Source organism: Hyla sarda, chromosome 6, assembly GCF_029499605.1.
Source record: "Hyla sarda isolate aHylSar1 chromosome 6, aHylSar1.hap1, whole genome shotgun sequence".
Taxonomy (NCBI): Eukaryota; Metazoa; Chordata; class Amphibia; order Anura; family Hylidae; genus Hyla; species Hyla sarda.
This window is the reverse complement of record NC_079194.1, coordinates 16,371,675-16,391,910: the sequence shown is the minus strand read 5'-3', so window position 1 is coordinate 16,391,910 and position 20,236 is coordinate 16,371,675. Positions and strand designations below refer to the sequence as shown.

The 20,236-nt window shown below is 44.8% G+C and overlaps 1 protein-coding gene across 3 annotated transcripts in view; it reads right to left on the bottom strand.

The window, feature by feature from the left end:
• The window catches only part of LOC130275359 (flavin-containing monooxygenase 3-like), a 53,149-nt gene extending 41,037 nt beyond the window's left edge, over positions 1-12,112 (bottom strand). For 2 of the 3 annotated variants that reach the window (XM_056523229.1, XM_056523231.1), the window contains exon 1: positions 11,981-12,112. Coding sequence is in view for 1 of the 3 variants with exons in the window: in XM_056523230.1 (XP_056379205.1) it covers positions 4,479-4,562 (84 nt within the window). In the remaining 2 variants the exon portion in view is untranslated. Of the gene's footprint in view, positions 1-4,478; positions 4,822-11,980 lie in introns of those variants that run through there. The other variant, XM_056523230.1, reaches the window with a different exon arrangement.
• Positions 12,113-20,236: the final 8,124 nt, after the last annotated feature.

The following is a 20,236-nucleotide window of genomic DNA, read 5'->3' as shown; positions in this document are numbered from 1 at the left end:
CCATACGGTTAAAATGATACCCTACTTATATAGGTTTGATTTTTTCGTACTTCTGAAAAAAATCATAACTACATGCAGGAAAATTTATACGTAAAAAATTCTAATTTTTGATGGCTTATTTTTTTGCGTCGTAATCTGAAGTTTGTATTGATACCATTTTTGTATTGATCAGACTTTTTGATCGCTTTTTATAAATTTTTTCTTGATATAAAAAGGGATCAAAAATATGCTATTTTGGACTTTTGAATTTTTTTCGCGTACGCCATTGACCGTGCGGTTTAATTAACTAAACATTTTTATAACTGACTTTTCCACACATGGCAATTCCACATATGTTTATTTTTATTTACACTTTTTTTTTATGGGAAAAGGCGGGTGATTCAAACGGAGGACGGAGCATGGTAAGGGGAACTCCACTCGCTTGCTAGCTGATCAGGACATCGCGATTTTATCACTATAGTCCCGATCAGCTCGACTGAGCTACCGGGAAACTTTCACTTTCATTTTAGACGCAGACTTTGATCGCCACGTCTAAAGGGTTAATAGCGCGCAGCACAATGATCGGTGCCACACGCTATTAGCCCAGGATCCCGGCTATCATTAGCCACTGGGACCGACCTGGTATAACGCAGGGTCACAGAAAGGACTGGGCGTAGTGCGTATAGGCATGCCCTATGTCCTTAAGCGGTTAAAGGGGTTATCCAGGAATTGAAAAACAGAAATAATTTGTCAGTGTTATTCATCTGATCTACGGTGGAACCTACCAAATATATCAGTATTATTGATCACACACGATGGTGACCCAAGTGCGGACCTCCTTAAATTTGTGGGAGGAGATTATGCACAGTGAGACCCTATTCATATGTAAATCATTCCTGTGGGCAACTCTCTGAATATAGGATTAGTTCCCCCCACGGGATGACCCCCATATGAATGTTGTGTCTATCCTGCTATGGCGGGCGGTCATTACGTCATTGTGACATCATGACTTATAGTCACCAGAAATTTAATATATGTGATCTTATGAACTGCTACAAATATCTAAACCAAGCAATTCATATCTCTGGGCCAGAATATTTACCCAGAATATTTAATAGCTCATTGATTTACGCTATGTTTTGTATGTTTTGCAATATCATGAAATAATACACAGGTATTATTAAAGGATAACTCCAGAATATAAAAATTGTCCCCCATACTGCCGGCAGTAAAAAAAATAAAGATGTACATACCTTCCTCCGCTCCCCCGGGGCCTCCGGTAACCGGCTCCGGTCTCCGCGGCGATCCTCTTCCTGGTTGCCGGTGGTTGGCGAGTCATACTGCGCTCAGCCAATCACCGGCCGCAGTGAAGTCCTGACTTGGCCGACGATAGGCTGAGCGGCAGTGTGACGTTTTCGGTCCCGGCAGCAGGTGCCAGTGTAGTGAAGAATTGTGTGTCCTGAAGCATTCTCACACTGCCGCTCAGCCTTTCACCGGCCGAGTCTGACTTCACTGCGGCCGGTGATTGGCTGAGTGCAGTATGACTCGCCGACCATCAGTAACCAGGAAGAAGATCGCGGCGGAGACCGGAGACGGTTACCGGAGGCCCCGGGGGAGCGGAGGAAGGTGTGTACATCTTTATTTTTTTTACTGCCGGCAGTATGTGGGTCAATTTTTATATTCTGGAGTTCTCCTTTATCTATGCAGATTCATTGGTTATGACGTGACGTGACAAGGGGGCGTGGCTGTGACGTCACGTCCCTGTCTCAGAGGCAGCGCCTGGCACAGGATGCCGAGGCTGCACCAAGATCACGGGGGTCCCCCCTGCAATATATAACCCGGAATACCCCTTTAAACTTAAAATGCAATTCCCAGATGTTGGACAAAAGTCAATAGGGAATTATGAAACTCCAAACCCACTTGACGTTTTTACTTTTCTTTTGTGTTTTTTTTTTTCGCTCAGTAGCAGTTTTCTAAAACGACAGCAATCTGACACTGGAGTTTATTTTTTTTTTTTTTGGGAGGAATCAGCCTTTTTTCCCTACTATAGGCCTCTTTAGGAGAAAAAAATAAAAAGCACCAAAGTCGGGTTGTGCACCAGATTCCGGCACAGTGCGCCAGAAATTCTGTCTGCACCAGAATTGAAAAAAACCCGACTAACTCTCCATTTTACTAAGAAAACTCGTGGTCGTCGGGAAAAGGTGGCGTGGTCGCCGACATTTTTACAAAAACCCAACATAATTTTGTAGGGAATTAAAACCCACAAAGAAGCCTACACAACACTCTTGGCAAATCAGGGCCAATGGGTTTAAAGGGGTACTCTGCCCCTAGACATCTTATTCAAGGTTCTCCCTACTGCACCCAGTGTTCATTTAGAGTGTCGGGTGCAGCGCCAGATGCTCGTTTAGGTCACGGCTGCGCCCCGCTCGTGATGTCACGGCCACGCCCCCTCAATGCAAGTCTATGTATATTCACGAGCCTCCGCCCCGCATTGCCAGTCATCTGGCATGGAGTGAAGTTCGCTCCGTGCACCAGATGTCTGGGGTGCCACAGCCAAGATTTTGGGGTTCCCCAGCGGTGGGACTCCCGCGATCAGACATCTTATCCCTTATCCTTTGGATAAGGGATAAGATGTCTTGGGACGGAGTACCCCTTTAACATTGGCATTTTTTTTTCACCCACTTCTTTAATAGTAATCATTGAGTTGCAGGATGAAAAAAAATTGAGACTTGTAAAAAGAAAAAATGCAGGAAAATAAATAAAAATATAAAAATGCTTTTCAGGTAAAAAAAAATAAAAATAAAAGAACACCAAAATCAAGTTATGTGGAAACGTAGCCTTAGGGGATTAGTAAAGAAGAGCTGATTTCTAGAAAAAAAAAAAAAAAAAAGACAAAAAAACAGCACCACTCAGGTCCTCAGGTTGTGTGTGGTATTGCAGCTCTGTTCTATTGAAGTAAATGTAGCCAAGCTGTAATACCACACACAACCTGAGGACAGGTGTTGGGCTGTTTTTGGAAGAAGTAAGCTCTGTTTTTCTGTTTCTGGATATAGATAAGCTCTTTAAAGGGGTACTCCGCCACTGGACATGTCTGATCCAGGGGGTCCCGCCGCTGGGGACTAGCTGTCATGCCAGCTGTGTACTAGCTGAAACGCCCCCTTCCATAGACATGAATTGAGGGGGTGTGGCATGACATCACGATCACAGAAGCCCCAGGCTTCCATGACCATAATGTCGCAGCGCCAGCCAGGAGATCACGGGGTCCCAGCGGCCGGACTTTGGATAGGGGATAACATGTCTAGGGCCGGAGTACCCCTTTAATTGCTGTCTTATCCAGACCATGTCCACCAATGGAATTTCCAAGCGGAATTCAGCAAAAAAATTCTGCTTAGTAATTCCGTTGTGGAAGAGTCCCATAGTTTTTTTGTGCAATTTTACAGAAAAAAAAAGCAAGTAAAAACTTAACCTTTAGGTGGTATTTTTGGGCAGTTTTGGACAAATTGTGTGAATCCAGCCATTCACTCTGCTCAGGACGCATGCGCTATTTTATATGGACTCATAACAGTGGCATTTGCACTTTTGAAATGATGCAGACATCACAAGAGTAGTTGCCATAGAAGTGAATGGGGTCCGCTGCTCCTGTTAACAGTATACGTTGGCATCCCAGAAGTGTAGTGTATACAGAAGTGTAGAGTGTACAGAAGTGTAGCGTATACAGAAGTGTAGCGTGTACAGAAGTGTAGCGTGTACAGAAGTGTAGCGTGTACAGAAGTGTAGCGTGTACAGAAGTGTAGCGTATACAGAAATGTACAGTATACAGAAATCAGTGTATACAGAAATGTTGAGTACAGAAGTGTAGTGCGTACAGAAGTGTAGTGCGTACAGAAGTGTAGTGCGTACAGAAGTGTAGTGCGTACAGAAGTGTAGTGCGTACAGAAGTGTAGTGCGTACAGAAGTGTAGAGCATACAGAAATGTACAGTATACAGAAATCAGTGTATACAGAAATGTTGAGTACAGAAGTGTAGTGCGTACAGAAGTGTAGCGTGTACAGAAGTGTAGCGTGTACAGAAGTGTAGCGTATACAGAAATGTACAGTATACAGAAATCAGTGTATACAGAAATGTTGAGTACAGAAGTGTAGTGCGTACAGAAGTGTAGTGCGTACAGAAGTGTAGTGCGTACAGAAGTGTAGTGCGTACAGAAGTGTAGTGCGTACAGAAGTGTAGTGCGTACAGAAGTGTAGTGCGTACAGAAGTGTAGTGCGTACAGAAGTGTAGTGCGTACAGAAGTGTAGAGCATACAGAAATGTATTGTGTTCGTACCCTTATCCGTTTTAATGTGTTTATGTTTACACTTCCCATCATCGTCATTGGGCGCACAGTAGAATCCTTTTAATCCACATTTGTATGGTGAAGGTTTGTCATCCGCTCCAACATGAATAAAATATAAAAAATGCCTATAAAACCAGGCGAGAGTGAAATAATCACGGAGTCCATACCTGTAGAGGAACATGTCGGTCTCTTCTGTCAAAGTGTAAGAGAAGAGGTATGCAGCCATTTAAAAAATACGCCCCCACCGCCATATCATTAAAAACACCGCTACATATACTAAAATGTACACAAATGTATATTCAATGTAAACCCATGATGGCCGAGCACCATCCAAGCCTTTACCAGCCGGGGCCAAACACTCATGTGACACACAGCACTTCCTGTCAGGTGATCCTGGTGTGTTCAAGAGGTCCACCCCAAAAAGGAGTCCTCAGGAACCAGTGCAGGTCATATGACTCCGCCAATGTGCCCATTATATTATTTTATACACTATATAAGGGGGAGGTTTATGAAAACCTGTCCAGAGGAAAATTTGCTGAGTTGCCCATAGCAACCAATCAGATCGTTTCTTTCATTTTGCAGAGGCCTTGTTAAAAATGAAAGAAGCAATCTGATTGGTTGCTATGGGCAACTCAGCAAATTTTCCTCTGGACAGGTTTGGATAAAACTCCCCTATCCTACGGATGAAAATTCTACCTCACAAGTCAAATCACACATGGACGTCATGCGAAAAACAAAAGAACAAAAAACAAAACAAGTTTTCACAGGTCTCCTTAAAGGAGTAGTCCAGTGGTGACCCAGTAGTGAACAACTTATCCCCTATCTTAAGGATGGGGGATAAGTTGCAGATCGCGGGGGGGTCCGACCGCTGGGGCCCCCTGCGATCTCCTGTACAGCCCGCGGGAAGGGGGCGTGTCGACCTCTGCACGAAGCGGCGGCCGACACGCCCCCTCAATACAACTCTATGGCAGAGCCGAAGTGCTGCCTTCGGCAATCTCCGGCTCTGCCATAGAGATGTATTGAGGGGGCGTGTCAGCCGCCGCTTCGTGCGGGGGTCGACACCCGCTATCTGGCTAGAGAGCCGGGGCCCCGTACAGAGAGATCGCAGGGGGCCCCAGCGGTCGGACCCCCTGCGATCTCAAACTTATCCCCTATCCTTAGGATAGGGGATAAGTTTTTCACCACTGGACTACCCCTTTAAAGGGCTACTCCACCCCTAGACAGCTTATCCCCTATCCAAAGGATAGGGGATAAGATTAGAGATGAGCGAACTTACAGTAAATTTGATTCGTCACAAACTTCTCGGCTCGGCAGTTGATGGCTTATCCTGCGTAAATTAGTTCAGCCTTCAGGTGCTCCGGTGGGCTGGAAAAGGTGGATACAGTCCTAGGAAAGAGTCTCCTAGGACTGTCTCCACCTTTTCCAGCCCATCGGAGCACCTGAAAGCTGAGCTAATTTATGCAGGAAAAGTCATCAACTGCCGAGCCGAGAAGTTCGTGACGAATCGAATTTACTGTAAGTTCGCTCATCTCTAGATAAGATGTCTGATCGCCTGATTGCGGGGGTCCCGCCGCTGGGGACCCCCGCAATATAGCATGCAGCACCCATCTGTATCTACTTCCGGCAGCGCTGGAGGTTCTGGCTTTTGACCACGGGAATGGAAGAGTGTGACTTCATGACCCCGCCCCCATGTGACATCACGCCCCGCCCCCTCAATGCAAGTCTATGGGAGGGGGTGTGACGGCTTAAACTATAGTAGCAAGTGGCATCTTTTTGTAATAAAAACTTTACAATGACTCTCTAAGGCAGAGTTTCCCAACCAGGGTGCCTCCAGCTGTTGCAAAACTACAACTCCCAGCATGCCCGGACAGCCAACGGCTGTCCGGGCATGCTGGGAGTTGTAGTTTTGCAACAGCTGGAGGCACCCTGGTTGGGAAACTTTGCCTTAGAGAGTCATTGTAAAGTTGCTACTATATTTTAAGCCATCACGCCCCCTCCCATAGACTTTCATTGAGGGGGCGGGCGTGACGTCACACGGGGGCAGAGTCCTGACGTCACGCTCTTCCGTTCCCGTGGTCAAAAGCCAGAACCTCCGGCGCTGCCAGAAGCAGATACAGGTGGGTGCTGCATTATATATTGCGGGGGTCCCCAGCGGTGGGACCCCCGCGATTAGACATCTTATCCCCTATCCTTTGGATAGGGGATAAGATGTCTAGGGGTGGAGTAGCCCTTTAAAAATGAAAGAAGCGATCTGATTGGTTGCTATGGACAACTGCACAGCTCCTCCTCTACATAGGTTTAAATAAATATCCCCCATTGTGTTAAATGGAGATTCTGCTGTGGAAATTCCGCATTCTGGATTCTGCAAAACACATTTGGGGAGATTTATCAAAACCTGTGCAGAGGAAGAGTGGTGCAGTTGCCCATAGCAACCAATCAGATCGCTTCTTTCATTTTCCACAGGCCTCTTTAGAGGCCTGTGGAAAATGAAAGAAGCGATCTGATTGGTTGCTATGGGCAACTGCACCACTCTTCCTCTGCACAGGTTCTGATAAATCTCCCCCATTGAATCTGTCAAAAGTTTTTGCAGAATTCTGTGCAGAGCCCGATGGAAGTAAATGGGACTCTAAATTCCAGCCAGAATTTGTGTGTTGAGCGCAAGAAATTCTGCACAAATTCCGCAAGCTTTGCAGAACGGAATTTGAGTGGAATCACAGAAATTGCGCCATTTGAACATAGCCTTAGGGTAGGGTCTAGAGATGAGCGAACTTACAGTAAATTCGATTCGTCACGAACTTCTCGGCTCGGCAGTTGATGACTTTTCCTGCATAAATTAGTTCAGCTTTCCGGTGCTCGGGTGGGCTGGAAAAGGTGGATACAGTCCTAGGAAAGAGTCTCCTAGGACTGTATCCACCTTTTCCAGCCCACGGGAGCACCTGAAAGCTGAACTAATTTATGCAGGATAAGTCATCAACTGCCGAGCTGAGAAGTTTGTGACGAATCAAATTTATTGTAAGTTCAACGCTCATCTCTAGTAGGGTCACACGTTGCATAATCTATTGCTAGGCTCCAGGGACGACATGGAAAACTTTTTCCTCTATGGTCAATTGTTTTTTTTTTTTTTTAGCTCTCGTCACTCTTAGGTTATGTTCACATGGTGTAAAATGTGCGGAATGCCCACCCGGAAAACACGGGTGGAAATTTAGCACATTTGAATAATCCAGTAGGCGCTAGAACTGCTGGGAAGTGCGCCGTCTCATAGACAGCATTGCATTTCCGAGCGAAAGCCACAAAACGAATAAACTAGTCATTCCTTTTAGTGGACGCAGATGTGAACAGTGCAGCAGAATCCCATTGAAATCCGTGGGACACTGCTGCAGCGGAATGTCCATGCGGAATATTCCGGCAGAGTGATCTGAAGATAATATAAAGCATTTCCCCCAATACAGTGTTTTCCCAACCAGGGTGCCTCCAGCTGTTGCAAAACTACAACTCCCAGCATTTCCAGACAGCCAAAGGTTTTTTGATTTTTTTTTTGTTCTTTTTATTAGAAACGTAAGAAGAAAAAAGAAAAACACGTTATTTGTTGTTTTTTTGGCGGAAAAAAAAGCTGCAGCCAGAAAAATGTTAAAGGGGTACTCCAGTGAAAAACTTTTTTTTCTTTTTAATCAACTGGTACCAGAAAGTTAAACAGATTTCTTAATTACTTCTATTTAAAAAATCTTAATCCTTCCAGTACTTACTAGCTGCTGAATACTACAGTGGATATTCTTTTCCATTTGAAACACAGAGCTCTCTGCTGACATCATGAGCACAGTGCTCTCTGCTGACATCTCTGTCCATTTTAGGAACTGTCCAAGGTAGGAGAAAATCGCGTAGCAAACATATGCCGCTCTGGACAGTTCCTAAAATGGACAGAGATGTCAGCAGAGAGCACTGTGCTCATGATGTCAGCAGAGAGCTCTGGGTTTCAAACGGAAAAGAATTTCCACTGTAGTATTCAGCAGCTAATAAGTACTGGAAGGATTAAGATTTTTTTAATAGAAGACATTTACAAATCTGTTTAACTTTCTGGCACCAGTTGATTTAAAAAAAAAAGTTTTCCACCGGAGTACCCCTTTAAGACAATGCCTTTTTTTCTTTTTCTTGGCGTTTCTCTCTTAGGCTAAGTTTCCACTTGTTTTTTTTTCTGGCAGTTTTTGAGCCAAAGTCAGAAGTGGATCCATAAGGGAGGAGAAGTGTAAGTCCTTCCTTTATATGTCCTATTCCTTTTGAATACATTTCTGGCTTTCGCTTAAAGGGGTACTCCGCCCCTAGACATCTTATCCCCTATCCAAAGTATAGGGGATAAGATGTCAGATTGCCGGGGTCCCGCTGCTGGGGACCCCGGGGATCGCTGCTGCAGCACCCCGCTATCATTACTGCGCAGAGCGAGATCGCTCTGCACGTAATGACGGGCAATACAGGGGCTGGAGCATCTTTGTGATGTCACGGCTCCACCCCTTGTGATGTCACGGCCCGCCCCCGTCAATACAAGTCTATGGGAGGGGGCGTGGTGTCATGAGGGGCGGAGCCATGACGTCACGCTGCTCCGGCCCCTGTATCGCCCGTCATTACGCACAGAGCGAACTCACTCTGCGCAGTAATGATGGCGGGGTGCCGCAGCGGCGATCCCCGGGGTTAGGGGATAAGATAGGGGATAAGATGCCAGGGGCGGAGTTCCCCTTTAAATACTTCAGTGGCAGTTTTCCAAAAACTGCCAGAAAAAAAACCAAGTGGAAACCTCTCCTAAGTCCTTCCTTTATATGTCTTATTCCTTCTGAATGCACTTCTGGCTTTGGCTCAAAAAATGCCAGAAAAAAAAAACAAGTGGAAACTTTGTCTTCTAGAAGTCATTGGGCGCAAAACAAACGCCATGTGGGTTTAGTATCAGAGTTTTTTTTCCGGCGTTTCTTCCTCCCTCCCCTCAATTTTTCAATAGAAATCCTTGAGTCACATGAATAAAGAATCACATGACTTGTCATGAGAAAAACTCAGAGGAAAAACTGCAAAATAAAAAATAAAAAAACTGCAAAAAAGAAAATGGAATGAGAAAAATTCAGAAGAAGATAATGAAGAGTTAAATACACACAGTGGGCATTTGTACAGCTACAGTATACAGCACTGTTTCCCAACCAGGGTGCCTCCAGCTGTTGCAAAACTACAACTCCCTTTCTATAAATTTGTCATACCCTTATAGGGCATAGGGCAGTGTTTCTCAACCAGTGTGTCTCCAGCTGTTGCAAAACTACAATTCCCAGCATGTCCAGACAGCCAAAGGTTTTTTGTGTTTTTTTTTTGTTATTTATTTATTTATTTATTTTTTTAGAAAAGTAAGAAGAAAAAAATAGTCACAGATGTTGCACATTATTTTTTTTTTTTGGGACGGAAAAAAATGCTGCAGCTAGAGCGGAAAGTCAATTGGGATTTATGAAATGCCAAACCCACTTGGCGTTCTTTTCCTTTTGGCGCATTTCTACAGTTTTGGGCTCAGTTGCAGTTTGTTTGTTTTTCTTGGCGTTTCTCTCTTATAGAAGTCTTTGGGCGCAAAACAAACGTCGTGTGGGTTTAGTATTGGAGATTTTTTTCCGGCATTTCTGCCTCCCTCCCCACAATTATTCAATAGAAATCCTTGAGTCACATGAATAAAGAATCACATGACTTGTCATGAGAAAAACTCAAAAAAAATATATAAAAACCACCAAGACTGAAACCCACTACGGTATTTCCAAAATTAAAAGAACGTATAAAAACTGAATCTTGGTAGTGCAAAATTTCAAGCAATAACCCCCCCCCCCCCCCCCCCCCAAAAAAAAGGCCAGAAAAAAAAAAAGAAAACAAGTGTAAACTAAGCCAAATACTCACAAATTTTTTTAATATATAAAAATGCAAGTAAAACTGAATTTTGGGAGAAAAATAAGGTAAGGGGGGGGGGGGGGGGGGTGATTTTTTTTTTTTTTAGTGTGTGGAAAGAGTTTTTGCCTGAGACAAATTCAGAAGATTAAATTCACACAATGGACATTTGTACAGCTACAGGATACAGCAGGGTGCCTCCAGCTGTTGCAAAACTACAACTCCCTTTCTATAAAGTCCTTATACCCTTATAGGGCATAGGGCAGTGTTTCCCAACCAGGGTGCCTCCAGCTGTTGCAAAACTACAACTCCCTTTCTATAAAGTCCTTCTACCCTTATAGGGCATAGGGCAGTGTTTCCCAACCAGGGTGCCTCCAGCTGTTGCAAAACTACAACTCCCTTTCTATAAAGTCCTTATACCCTTATAGGGCAGTGTTTCCCAACCAGGGTGCCTCCAGCTGTTGCAAAACTACAACTCCCTTTCTATAAAGTCCTTATACCCTTATAGGGCATAGGGCAGTGTTTCCCAACCAGGGTGCCTCCAGCTGTTGCAAAACTACAACTCCCTTTCTATAAAGTCCTTCTACCCTTATAGGGCATAGGGCAGTGTTTCCCAACCAGGGTGCCTCCAGCTGTTGCAAAACTACAACTCCCTTTCTATAAAGTCCTTATACCCTTATAGGGCAGTGTTTCCCAACCAGGGTGCCTCCAGCTGTTGCAAAACTACAACTCCCTTTCTATAAAGTCCTTATACCCTTATAGGGCAGTGTTTCCCAACCAGGGTGCCTCCAGCTGTTGCAAAACTACAACTCCCTTTCTATAAAGTCCTTCTACCCTTATAGGGCATAGGGCAGTGTTTCCCAACCAGGGTGCCTCCAGCTGTTGCAAAACTACAACTCCCTTTCTATAAAGTCCTTATACCCTTATAGGGCAGTGTTTCCCAACCAGGGTGCCTCCAGCTGTTGCAAAACTACAACTCCCTTTCTATAAAGTCCTTCTACCCTTATAGGGCATAGGGCAGTGTTTCCCAACCAGGGTGCCTCCAGCTGTTGCAAAACTACAACTCCCTTTCTACAAAGTCCTTCTACCCTTATAGGGCAGTGTTTCCCAATCAGGGTGCCTCCAGCTGTAACAAAACTACAACTCCCTTTCTATAAAGTCCTTATACCCTTATAGGGCAGTGTTTCCCAACCAGGGTGCCTCCAGCTGTTGCAAAACTACAACTCCCTTTCTATAAAGTCCTTATACCCTTATAGGGCAGTGTTTCCCAACCAGGGTGCCTCCAGCTGTTGCAAAACTACAACTCCCTTTCTATAAAGTCCTTCTACCCTTATAGGGCATAGGGCAGTGTTTCCCAACCAGGGTGCCTCCAGCTGTTACAAAACTACAACTCCCTTTCTATAAAGTCTTTATACCCTTATAGGGCAGTGTTTCCCAACCAGGGTGCCTCCAGCTGTTGCAAAACTACAACTCCCTTTCTATAAAGTCCTTCTACCCTTATAGGGCATAGGGCAGTGTTTCCCAATCAGGGTGCCTCCAGCTGTTACAAAACTACAACTCCCTTTCTATAAAGTCTTTATACCCTTATAGGGCAGTGTTTCCCAACCAGGGTGCCTCCAGCTGTTGCAAAACTACAACTCCCAGCATGCCCGGACAGCCGTTGGCTGTCCGGGCATGCTGAGAGTTGTAGTTTTGCAACAGCTGGAGGCACCCTGGTTAGGACACGCTTGTCTACACGGAGGGTGTAATGTTGTCTAATACTTAAACGGTTACTTACTATTCGCTGCTCTGGATTTCTTTTCAGTGGACTCAGCTGCTTGTATCTTGCAAAAGCAAAATGTCCGACTCCTCCCAGTAACAAATAAGGGAATGTCAAATTAGTTACGACATCCAGGGAACATTCCGTCTCTTGTCTATTCAAAACCCAAAAAAAAAAACATAAAATACTTGGAATACCGGTATTTGTAATATAAAGAGACGATAGAGTCCAGCAGTCTGGATTAAGTTACATCAGTCTTCGGTTCATGTTCACACTGTACATTAAAAGACTGACATATTTTATGCATCTAAATAAAAAAGAACTAACATGTGACATACTTTTATAGACACCAAAAATGCTCCTTTTTTATTTTATTTTTAATTATTTATTTATTTTTGCACACTTCCAAAGAGCACGTGAATTTTGCAAAAACTGACGTAAATTTTCTGTGATTTTACAGATGCATTTTTATTTTAACACCCGAAAATACACCGTGTGAACATAGCCTTAGGGTCCGTTCACACGGGCAGATTTCATGAAGGTTTTCCGCAAAGCATTTTCTGCAGTGCAGACCATCCGCAGTGAATTATGCTGCCATTGGCTTTAATGTGCTAGAAAGTTATACAGATTTGTAAATTACTTCTATATAAAAATCTTAATCCTTCCAATGCGTATCAGCTGCTGTATGCTCCACAGGGAGTGGTGCAGTTCTTTTCAGTCTGACCACAGTGCTCTCTGCTGACACCTCTGTCTATGTCAGGAACTGTCCAGAGTAGGAGCAAATCCCCATAGCAAACCTCTCCGGCTCTAGACAGTTTCTGACACAGACAGTTCAGACTGGAATGAACTACACAACTTCCTCTGGAGCATACAGCAGCTTAAAAGTACTGGAAGGATTAAAGGGGTAGTCCAGTGGTGAAAAACGTATCCCCTATCCTAAGGATAGGGGATAAGTTTGAGATCGAGGGGGGTCCGACCGCTGGGGGCCCTGCGAACTCTCTGTACGGGGGCCAGGCTCTCCGGCCAGATAGCGGGTGTCGACCTCCGCACAAAGCTGCGGCCGATACGCCCCCTCAATACATCTCTATGGCAGAGCCGGAGATTGCCGAAGGCAGCGCTTCGGCTCTGCCATTGAGTTGTATTGAGGGGGCGTGTCGGCCGCCGCTTTGTGCGGAGGTCGACACGCCCCCTTCCCGCGGGCTGTCGGGGCTCCGTACAGGAGATCGCAGGGGGCCCCAGCGGCCGGACCCCCCGCGATCTCAAACTTATCCCCTATCCTTAGGATAGGGGATAAGTTGTTCACCACTGGTTCACCACTGGACTACTCCTTTAAGATCTTTATATAGACGTAATTTACAAATCTGTATAACTTTCTGGCACTAGTGGATTTTAAAACATTTGTTTTCCACCGGAGTACCCCTTCAATGGGTAATTCACAATAGTGCCAGATTTGAGGATTTTCAGTGGACCCATTGAAGTCAACAGTAGCAAAATCTGTTGCGGATTGCCTGCTGCAAATTCATTGCGGAAAATCTGCACAAAATCCGCTGGTTTGTGCATTTTTCTCTACTCTTGATCTCATTTATCTGTGTGAAAAACTGCCATGAAGTGTGAAAAAAGCAATTTCCACTAAAATGAAAATAAAAAAAACACCAGCAAAAAATTCTAGAAAAAGCAGTGGCAGTTTCTGTGGCATTTTGTCAGGTACAAAAAAACTTAACAAAAAAACTGAAATAAGTTGTGTAGAGACATAGCCATAGGACGCGTTCACACAGCCAGATTTGATTGCAATGTATTTCCTTCTGCGAGTTTGAATGGGGCAGGCTCTCTGCTGGCTGTCCACAGAATATTTTCAGCAGCAGAATTTTTGCTGTGGAAAATCCGCGGCAGTCCCTATTAACTACAATAGGATCTGCCCGCCCCTATTCAAATTCACAGTAGGAAACGTGCAATCAAATTCGCCTGTGTGAACGCACCCTAAGGGTAGGGTCACATGTGCTGTATTTTGCTGTATATTTTGCTGCTGCATATTTTCCTACCCATTGAAGTCAATAGGTAGTAAAATCAGCTGCAGAAAATACGCAGCAAAATACAGCACGTGCGATTCTACCCATAGGGTGTATTCATACACATCAGATCTGCAGTGAATTTGAAGTTGCAGATTCATCCTGACCCTAGTGTAGCTTTGGGGGATAAAAATTTCCCCAACAAGTCGGTCTCCTGTCCTGTGCCCTTCCCTGAGCTACCCCGATCACTAGCCCTGGGAATTCCCTAAAAAGCTAATCCTTTCCCGACGTGTTTCATTAGTGTAAGTAGAATCATCAGGGGGATGGGAATAAATACACAAACAATAAGGTGCCACCTATACTAGCAATGGAGTTCTGTCCCCACAATGTTTTATGTGAAATAATATCTGGACAACCACTGTTGTACATTTTTGGTAAACATCTTGGACATAAGGGTTTATAGTGAGCAATCTGCTGCAGTTCATACTCATCTATGACTCTCTGAATAAAGTCTCATACCTTAATGACTATTATTCAGGTTTAAACCCTGGTAAGGCCCTACAGTTGCCAGTATTTACTAGTCTTGTCTAATATGCAGGCCCGGACTGGCCTAGAGGGGAACAGGTAAATCCCCAGGTCGGCCTCTGAGCTAGAGAGTCTAGTTTTGACACAGACATGGTCACTCACTTGTGTCTTGTACAGCATTTTGTTGGGCCTCTATTCTCCCTCCTGGGCCCGCCTGCCGAACTTACTGTAATACCAGATCTACTGACCTTACCCTATCAGCCAGCAGCTTCTTGCTCGTGGTGTCTTCTACACCCAAGTAACCACTGATTCCACAATACACTATAAGATAAAATGATTGATTTCATTCAAACGTACAATTCAAAAACAAGCCCCCATATGGCCCTGTGCACAGAAACATAAAAGAGTGATGGCGCTTAGGAGGAAGAAGAAAAGCAAAATTGTCTGCAACATAAGGGCGGTTAACCCTTTACCCTGCCTTGACATAACAATACCACAAAGACCTTAGATAGTAAGCGCACCATGACTATAAGTTGAGGGTGATTGCCCGGTAATTATCACTGTGCCCATTCAGTTAACCCCTTAGGGACCAGGCCCATTTTGGCCTTAAAGGGGTACTCCGGCGCTTAGACATCTTATCCCCTATCTACGCTCCCTCCCGTAGGCTTGCATTGAGGGGCGGAGAATGACATCACACGGGGAGGAGGCGTTGATGTCACACGCCAGCAGCCCAGTGGTCGCCGGTAATCAGTCCCAGAGCGAACATGCTGATTTTAACTGGGGTGCTGTGTGCAAGATCACGGGGTTTCCCAGCGGCGGGACCCCTGCGATCAGGCATCTTATCCCCTATCCTTTGGATAGGGGATAAGATGTCTAAGCCTCGGAGTACCCCTTTAACCTGTTAAGGACCAAGGACGTACCTGTACGTCCTGAGTCCTTTCCCTTTCTATAACGTCGTAGACCCGCGTCATAGCGGGTCGGGCCCGCCCTCTAACAACGGCCGGGACCCGTGGCTAATAGCGCACGGCAGTGATCGCAGTGCCGCATGCTATTAACCCTTTGAACGCCGCGTCTAAAGTGAAAGTGAAACCATGCCGGTTAGCTCAGGGAGCTGTTCGGGATCACCGCGGCAAAATCGCGGTGTCCCGAACAGCTGTAGGACAGCTGGAGGGTCTCCTACCTTGCCTCCTGGTGTCCGATCGCCAAATGACTGCTCAGTGCCTGAGATCCAGGCATGAGCAGTCAAGCGGCAGAATCATCGATCACTGGTTTCCTATGAGAAACCATTGATCAATGTAAAAGATCAGTGTGTGCAGTGTTATAGGTCCCTATGGGATAATAATGATCAGTATAAGAGATCAGTGTGTGCAGTGTTATAGGTCCCTATGGAATAATAATGATCAGTATAAGAGATCAGTGTGTGCAGTGTTATAGGTCCCTGTGAATAAAGATCATTTAACACCTTCCCTAATAAAAGTTTGAATCACCCCCCTTTTCCCATTAAAAAAAACTTTGTAAATAAAAATAAACATATGTGGTATTGCCGCATGCAGAAATGTCCGATTTATAAAAATATATCGTTAATTAAACCGCACAGTCAATGGCGTACGCGCAAAAAAATTCAAAATGATGTATTTTTGGTCACTTTTTATCAACACTTTGATCAACAAGTCCTATCATTACAAAAATTGTACCGCTAAAAACTTCAGATCACGGCGCAAAAAATGAGCCCTCATACCGCTCCATAAGCGGTAAAATAAAAAAGTTATAGGGGTCAGAAAATGACAATTTTAAATGTATAAATTTTCCTGCATGTAGTTATGATTTTTTTCAGTAGTAATACAAAATCAAACCTATATAAGTAGGGGATCATTTTAATCGTATGGACCTACAGAATAAAGAGAAGGTGTCATTTTTACCGAAAAATTTACTTCGTAGAAACAGAAGCCCCCAAAAGTTACGAAAGGGCATTTTTTTTTTCAATTTTGTCTCACGATGATTTTTTTTCCGTTTCGCCGTAGATTTTGGGGTAAAATGACTGATGTCACTGCAAAGTAGAATTGATGGCGCAAAAAATAAACCATCATATGGATTTTTAGGTGCAAACTTGAAAGGGTTGTGATTTTTTAAAGATAAGGGGTTAAGGACCAGACCAATTTTATTTTAGCATTTTTGTTTTTTCCTCCTCGCCTTCTAAAAATCATAACTCTCTTATATTTCCATCCACAGACCCATATGGGGCTTGTTTTTTGCGTCACCAATTGTACTTTGTAATTACATCACCTATTTTACCATAAAATGTACAGCGCAACCAAAGAAATAGTATTATTATTATTATTATTATTATTATTATAAATTGAAAAGAAAACCGCAATTTGGCAAATTTTGGAAGGTTTTGTTTTCACGCTGTACACTTTCCGGTAAAAATTACATGTTTTATTTATTCTGTGGGTCATTACAATTACCCATGTTATATGCTTTTCTATAATTGTACCACTTAAAAAAAATCTCAAACCATTTTAACCCTTTAACGACGCAGGACGTATATTTACGTCCTGCGCCGGCTCCCGCGATATGGCACCGGGACCGCGCATCACATCGCGTCGGTTCCGGTGCTGATCAACGGCCGGGACCCGCGGCTAATACCACACATCGCCGATCGCGGCGATGTGCGGTATTAACCCTTTAGAAGCGGCGGTCAAAGCTGACCGCCGCTTCTAAAGCGAAAGTGAAAGTATCCCGGCTAGTCAGTCGGGCTGTTCGGGAACCGCCGTGGTGAAATCGCGGCGGTCCCGAACAGCTTGCAGGACACCGGGAGGGCCCTTACCTGCCTCCTCGGTGTCCGATCGACGAATGACTGCGCCGTGCCTGAGATCCAGGCAGGAGCAGTCAAGCGCTGATAACACTGATCACAGGCGTGTTAATACATGAGAGTGATCTGTGCAAGAGATCAGTGTGTGCAGTGTTATAGGTCTCTATGGGACCTATAACACTGCAAAAAAAAAAGTTAAAAAAAAGTGTTAATAAAGGTCATTTAACCCCTTCCCTAATAAAAGTTTGAATCACCCCCCTTTTCCCATAAAAAAATAAAACAGTGTAAATAAAAATAAACATATGTGGTATCGCCGCGTGCGTAAATGTCCGAACTATAAAAATATATAATTAATTATACCGCACGGTCAATGGCGTATGCGCAAAAAAATTCCAAAGTCCAAAAAAGCGTATTTTGGTCACTTTTTATACCATTAAAAAATGAATAAAAAGTGATCAAAAAGTCCGATCAAAACAAAAATTGTACCGATAAAAACTTCAGATCACGGCGCACTTCCAGAAGTGCGGCAATATCCAACCTATATAAGTAGGGTATCATTTTAACCGTATGGACCTACAGAATAATGATAAGGTGTCATTTTTACCGAAATATGCACTGCATCGAAACGGAAGCCCCCAAAAATTACAAAATGGCGTTTTTTCTTCGATTTTTTTTTCCGTTTCGTGAATTTTTGGGTAAAATGACTGATGTCACTGCAAAGTAGAATTGGTGACACAAAAAATAAGCCATAATATGGATTTTTAGGTGCAAAATTGAAAGAGTTATGATTTTTTAAAGGCAAGGAGCAAAAAACGAAAATGGAACAAAAAACTGAAAAAACCCCGGTCCTTAAGGGGTTAAGGTCTCTGAAGTCACTGGTCACCTCCTTGGGACTAACTGAGCTGTCAAGACTATTCCATCTGTCTACCTCAGTAAAGCTGCTGTTGTTCTGTAACTTGGCATCGGAGTACTTATTTTCCCCGTGCCTAGGCCAGTATCCAGCGGTATACCTTCGGGTGGTGAAGAGGTTAATCCACACCCTGGCATCATAAATACAAGGGGTTAATGCCATCCGCCCCAAGAGTAACAACATTTGCCTTCATCACACCCTCACCACATTTCAATTACAAAACAGGGTAATTCAGAACCCTTACTCAATAATTATCCATGGTCATAGAAACGGACTAGATCCTCTTGCTGTAATAATAAAGCAGCATTTATTCCTCCAGCTGATCCAGTTACAGTGAACTATAGAAATAAAAGAGAAATAAAGGGAGGTTTAATTCTACTGCTGGTTTACTATTCGTTTCAATAATACGAGAGAAGATCATTAGTAAAAATGAGACTATTGTAAGACCAAGGTGTGAAATACAATTGTCATGGTTATTGGAATACAAACCAGGCGTTCACATCACAGGGTTGTAAAGCTAAGGGAAGGAAAGGAAGGATACCCTTCAGTGAGGCAGAATATAGAGAGATTGTTTTTAATCGGAAATTCTTGAACACGTTATATTTTCAATTACTAAAGGTTAAATTTTTCAACCCTGATTGGGGATCATGCATGTTGTAGTATCAGCATTCCAGGGCAGATACGGGAATGTGTGGATGCACAGATTTTCAGAAAGTTACAAAAAATTCCGCTGCCCCAGAATTCAAAACATTTTGTTCCAAATGCTTGGAGCTGGTGGCCGTGATCGTGATGTCACGGCCACATACCCTCAATGCAAGATTATGGAAGGTGGCCACCACGCCCCCTCCCATACCATTCAACAGTGAAGTATGGTTGGTGCAGCATAATGTCTGGAGGAAACCAGGCACTGCCCATCACCTGCCCAATACCATCCCTACAGTGCGGTATGGTGGGGGCAGCATCATGTCTGGGGGAAACCAGGAACTGCCCATCACCTGCCCAATACCATCCATACAGTGCGGTATGGTGGGGGCAGCATCATGTCTGGGGGAAACCAGGCACTGCCCATCACCTGCCCAATACCATCCCTACAGTGCGGTATGGTGGGGGCAGCATCATGTGTGGAGGAAACCAGGCACTGCCCATCACCTGCCCAATACCATCCCTACAGTGATCATGGTGGGGGCAGCATCATGTCTGGAGGAAACCAGGCACTGCCCATCACCTGCCCAATACCATCCCTACAGTGATCATGGTGGGGGCAGCATCATGTCTGGAGGAAACCAGGCACTGCCCATCACCTGCCCAATACCATCCCTACAGTGATCATGGTGGGGGCAGCATCATGTCTGGAGGAAACCAGGCACTGCCCATCACCTGCCCAATACCATCCCTACAGTGATCATGGTGGGGCAGCATCATGTCTGGAGGAAACCAGGCACTGCCCATCACCTGCCCAATACCATCCCTACAGTGATCATGGTGGGGGCAGCATCATGTCTGGGGGAAACCAGGCACTGCCCTTCACCTGCCCAATACCATCCCTACAGTGATCATGGTGGGGGCAGCATCATGTCTGGAGGAAACCAGGCACTGCACATCACCTGCCCAATACCATCCCTACAGTGATCATGGTGGGGGCAGCATCATGTCTGGGGGAAACCAGGCACTGCCCTTCACCTGCCCAATACCATCCCTACAGTGATCATGGTGGGGGCAGCATCATGTCTGGGGGAAACCAGGCACTGTCCATCACCTGCCCAATACCATCCCTACAGTGATCATGGTGGGGGCAGCATCATGTCTGGAGGAAACCAGGCACTGCCCATCACCTGCCCAATACCATCCCTACAGTGATCATGGTGGGGGCAGCATCATGTCTGGAGGAAACCAGGCACTGCCCATCACCTGCCCAATACCATCCCTACAGTGATCATGGTGGGGGCAGCATCATGTCTGGAGGAAACCAGGCACTGCCCATCACCTGCCCAATACCATCCCTACAGTGCGGTATGGTGGGG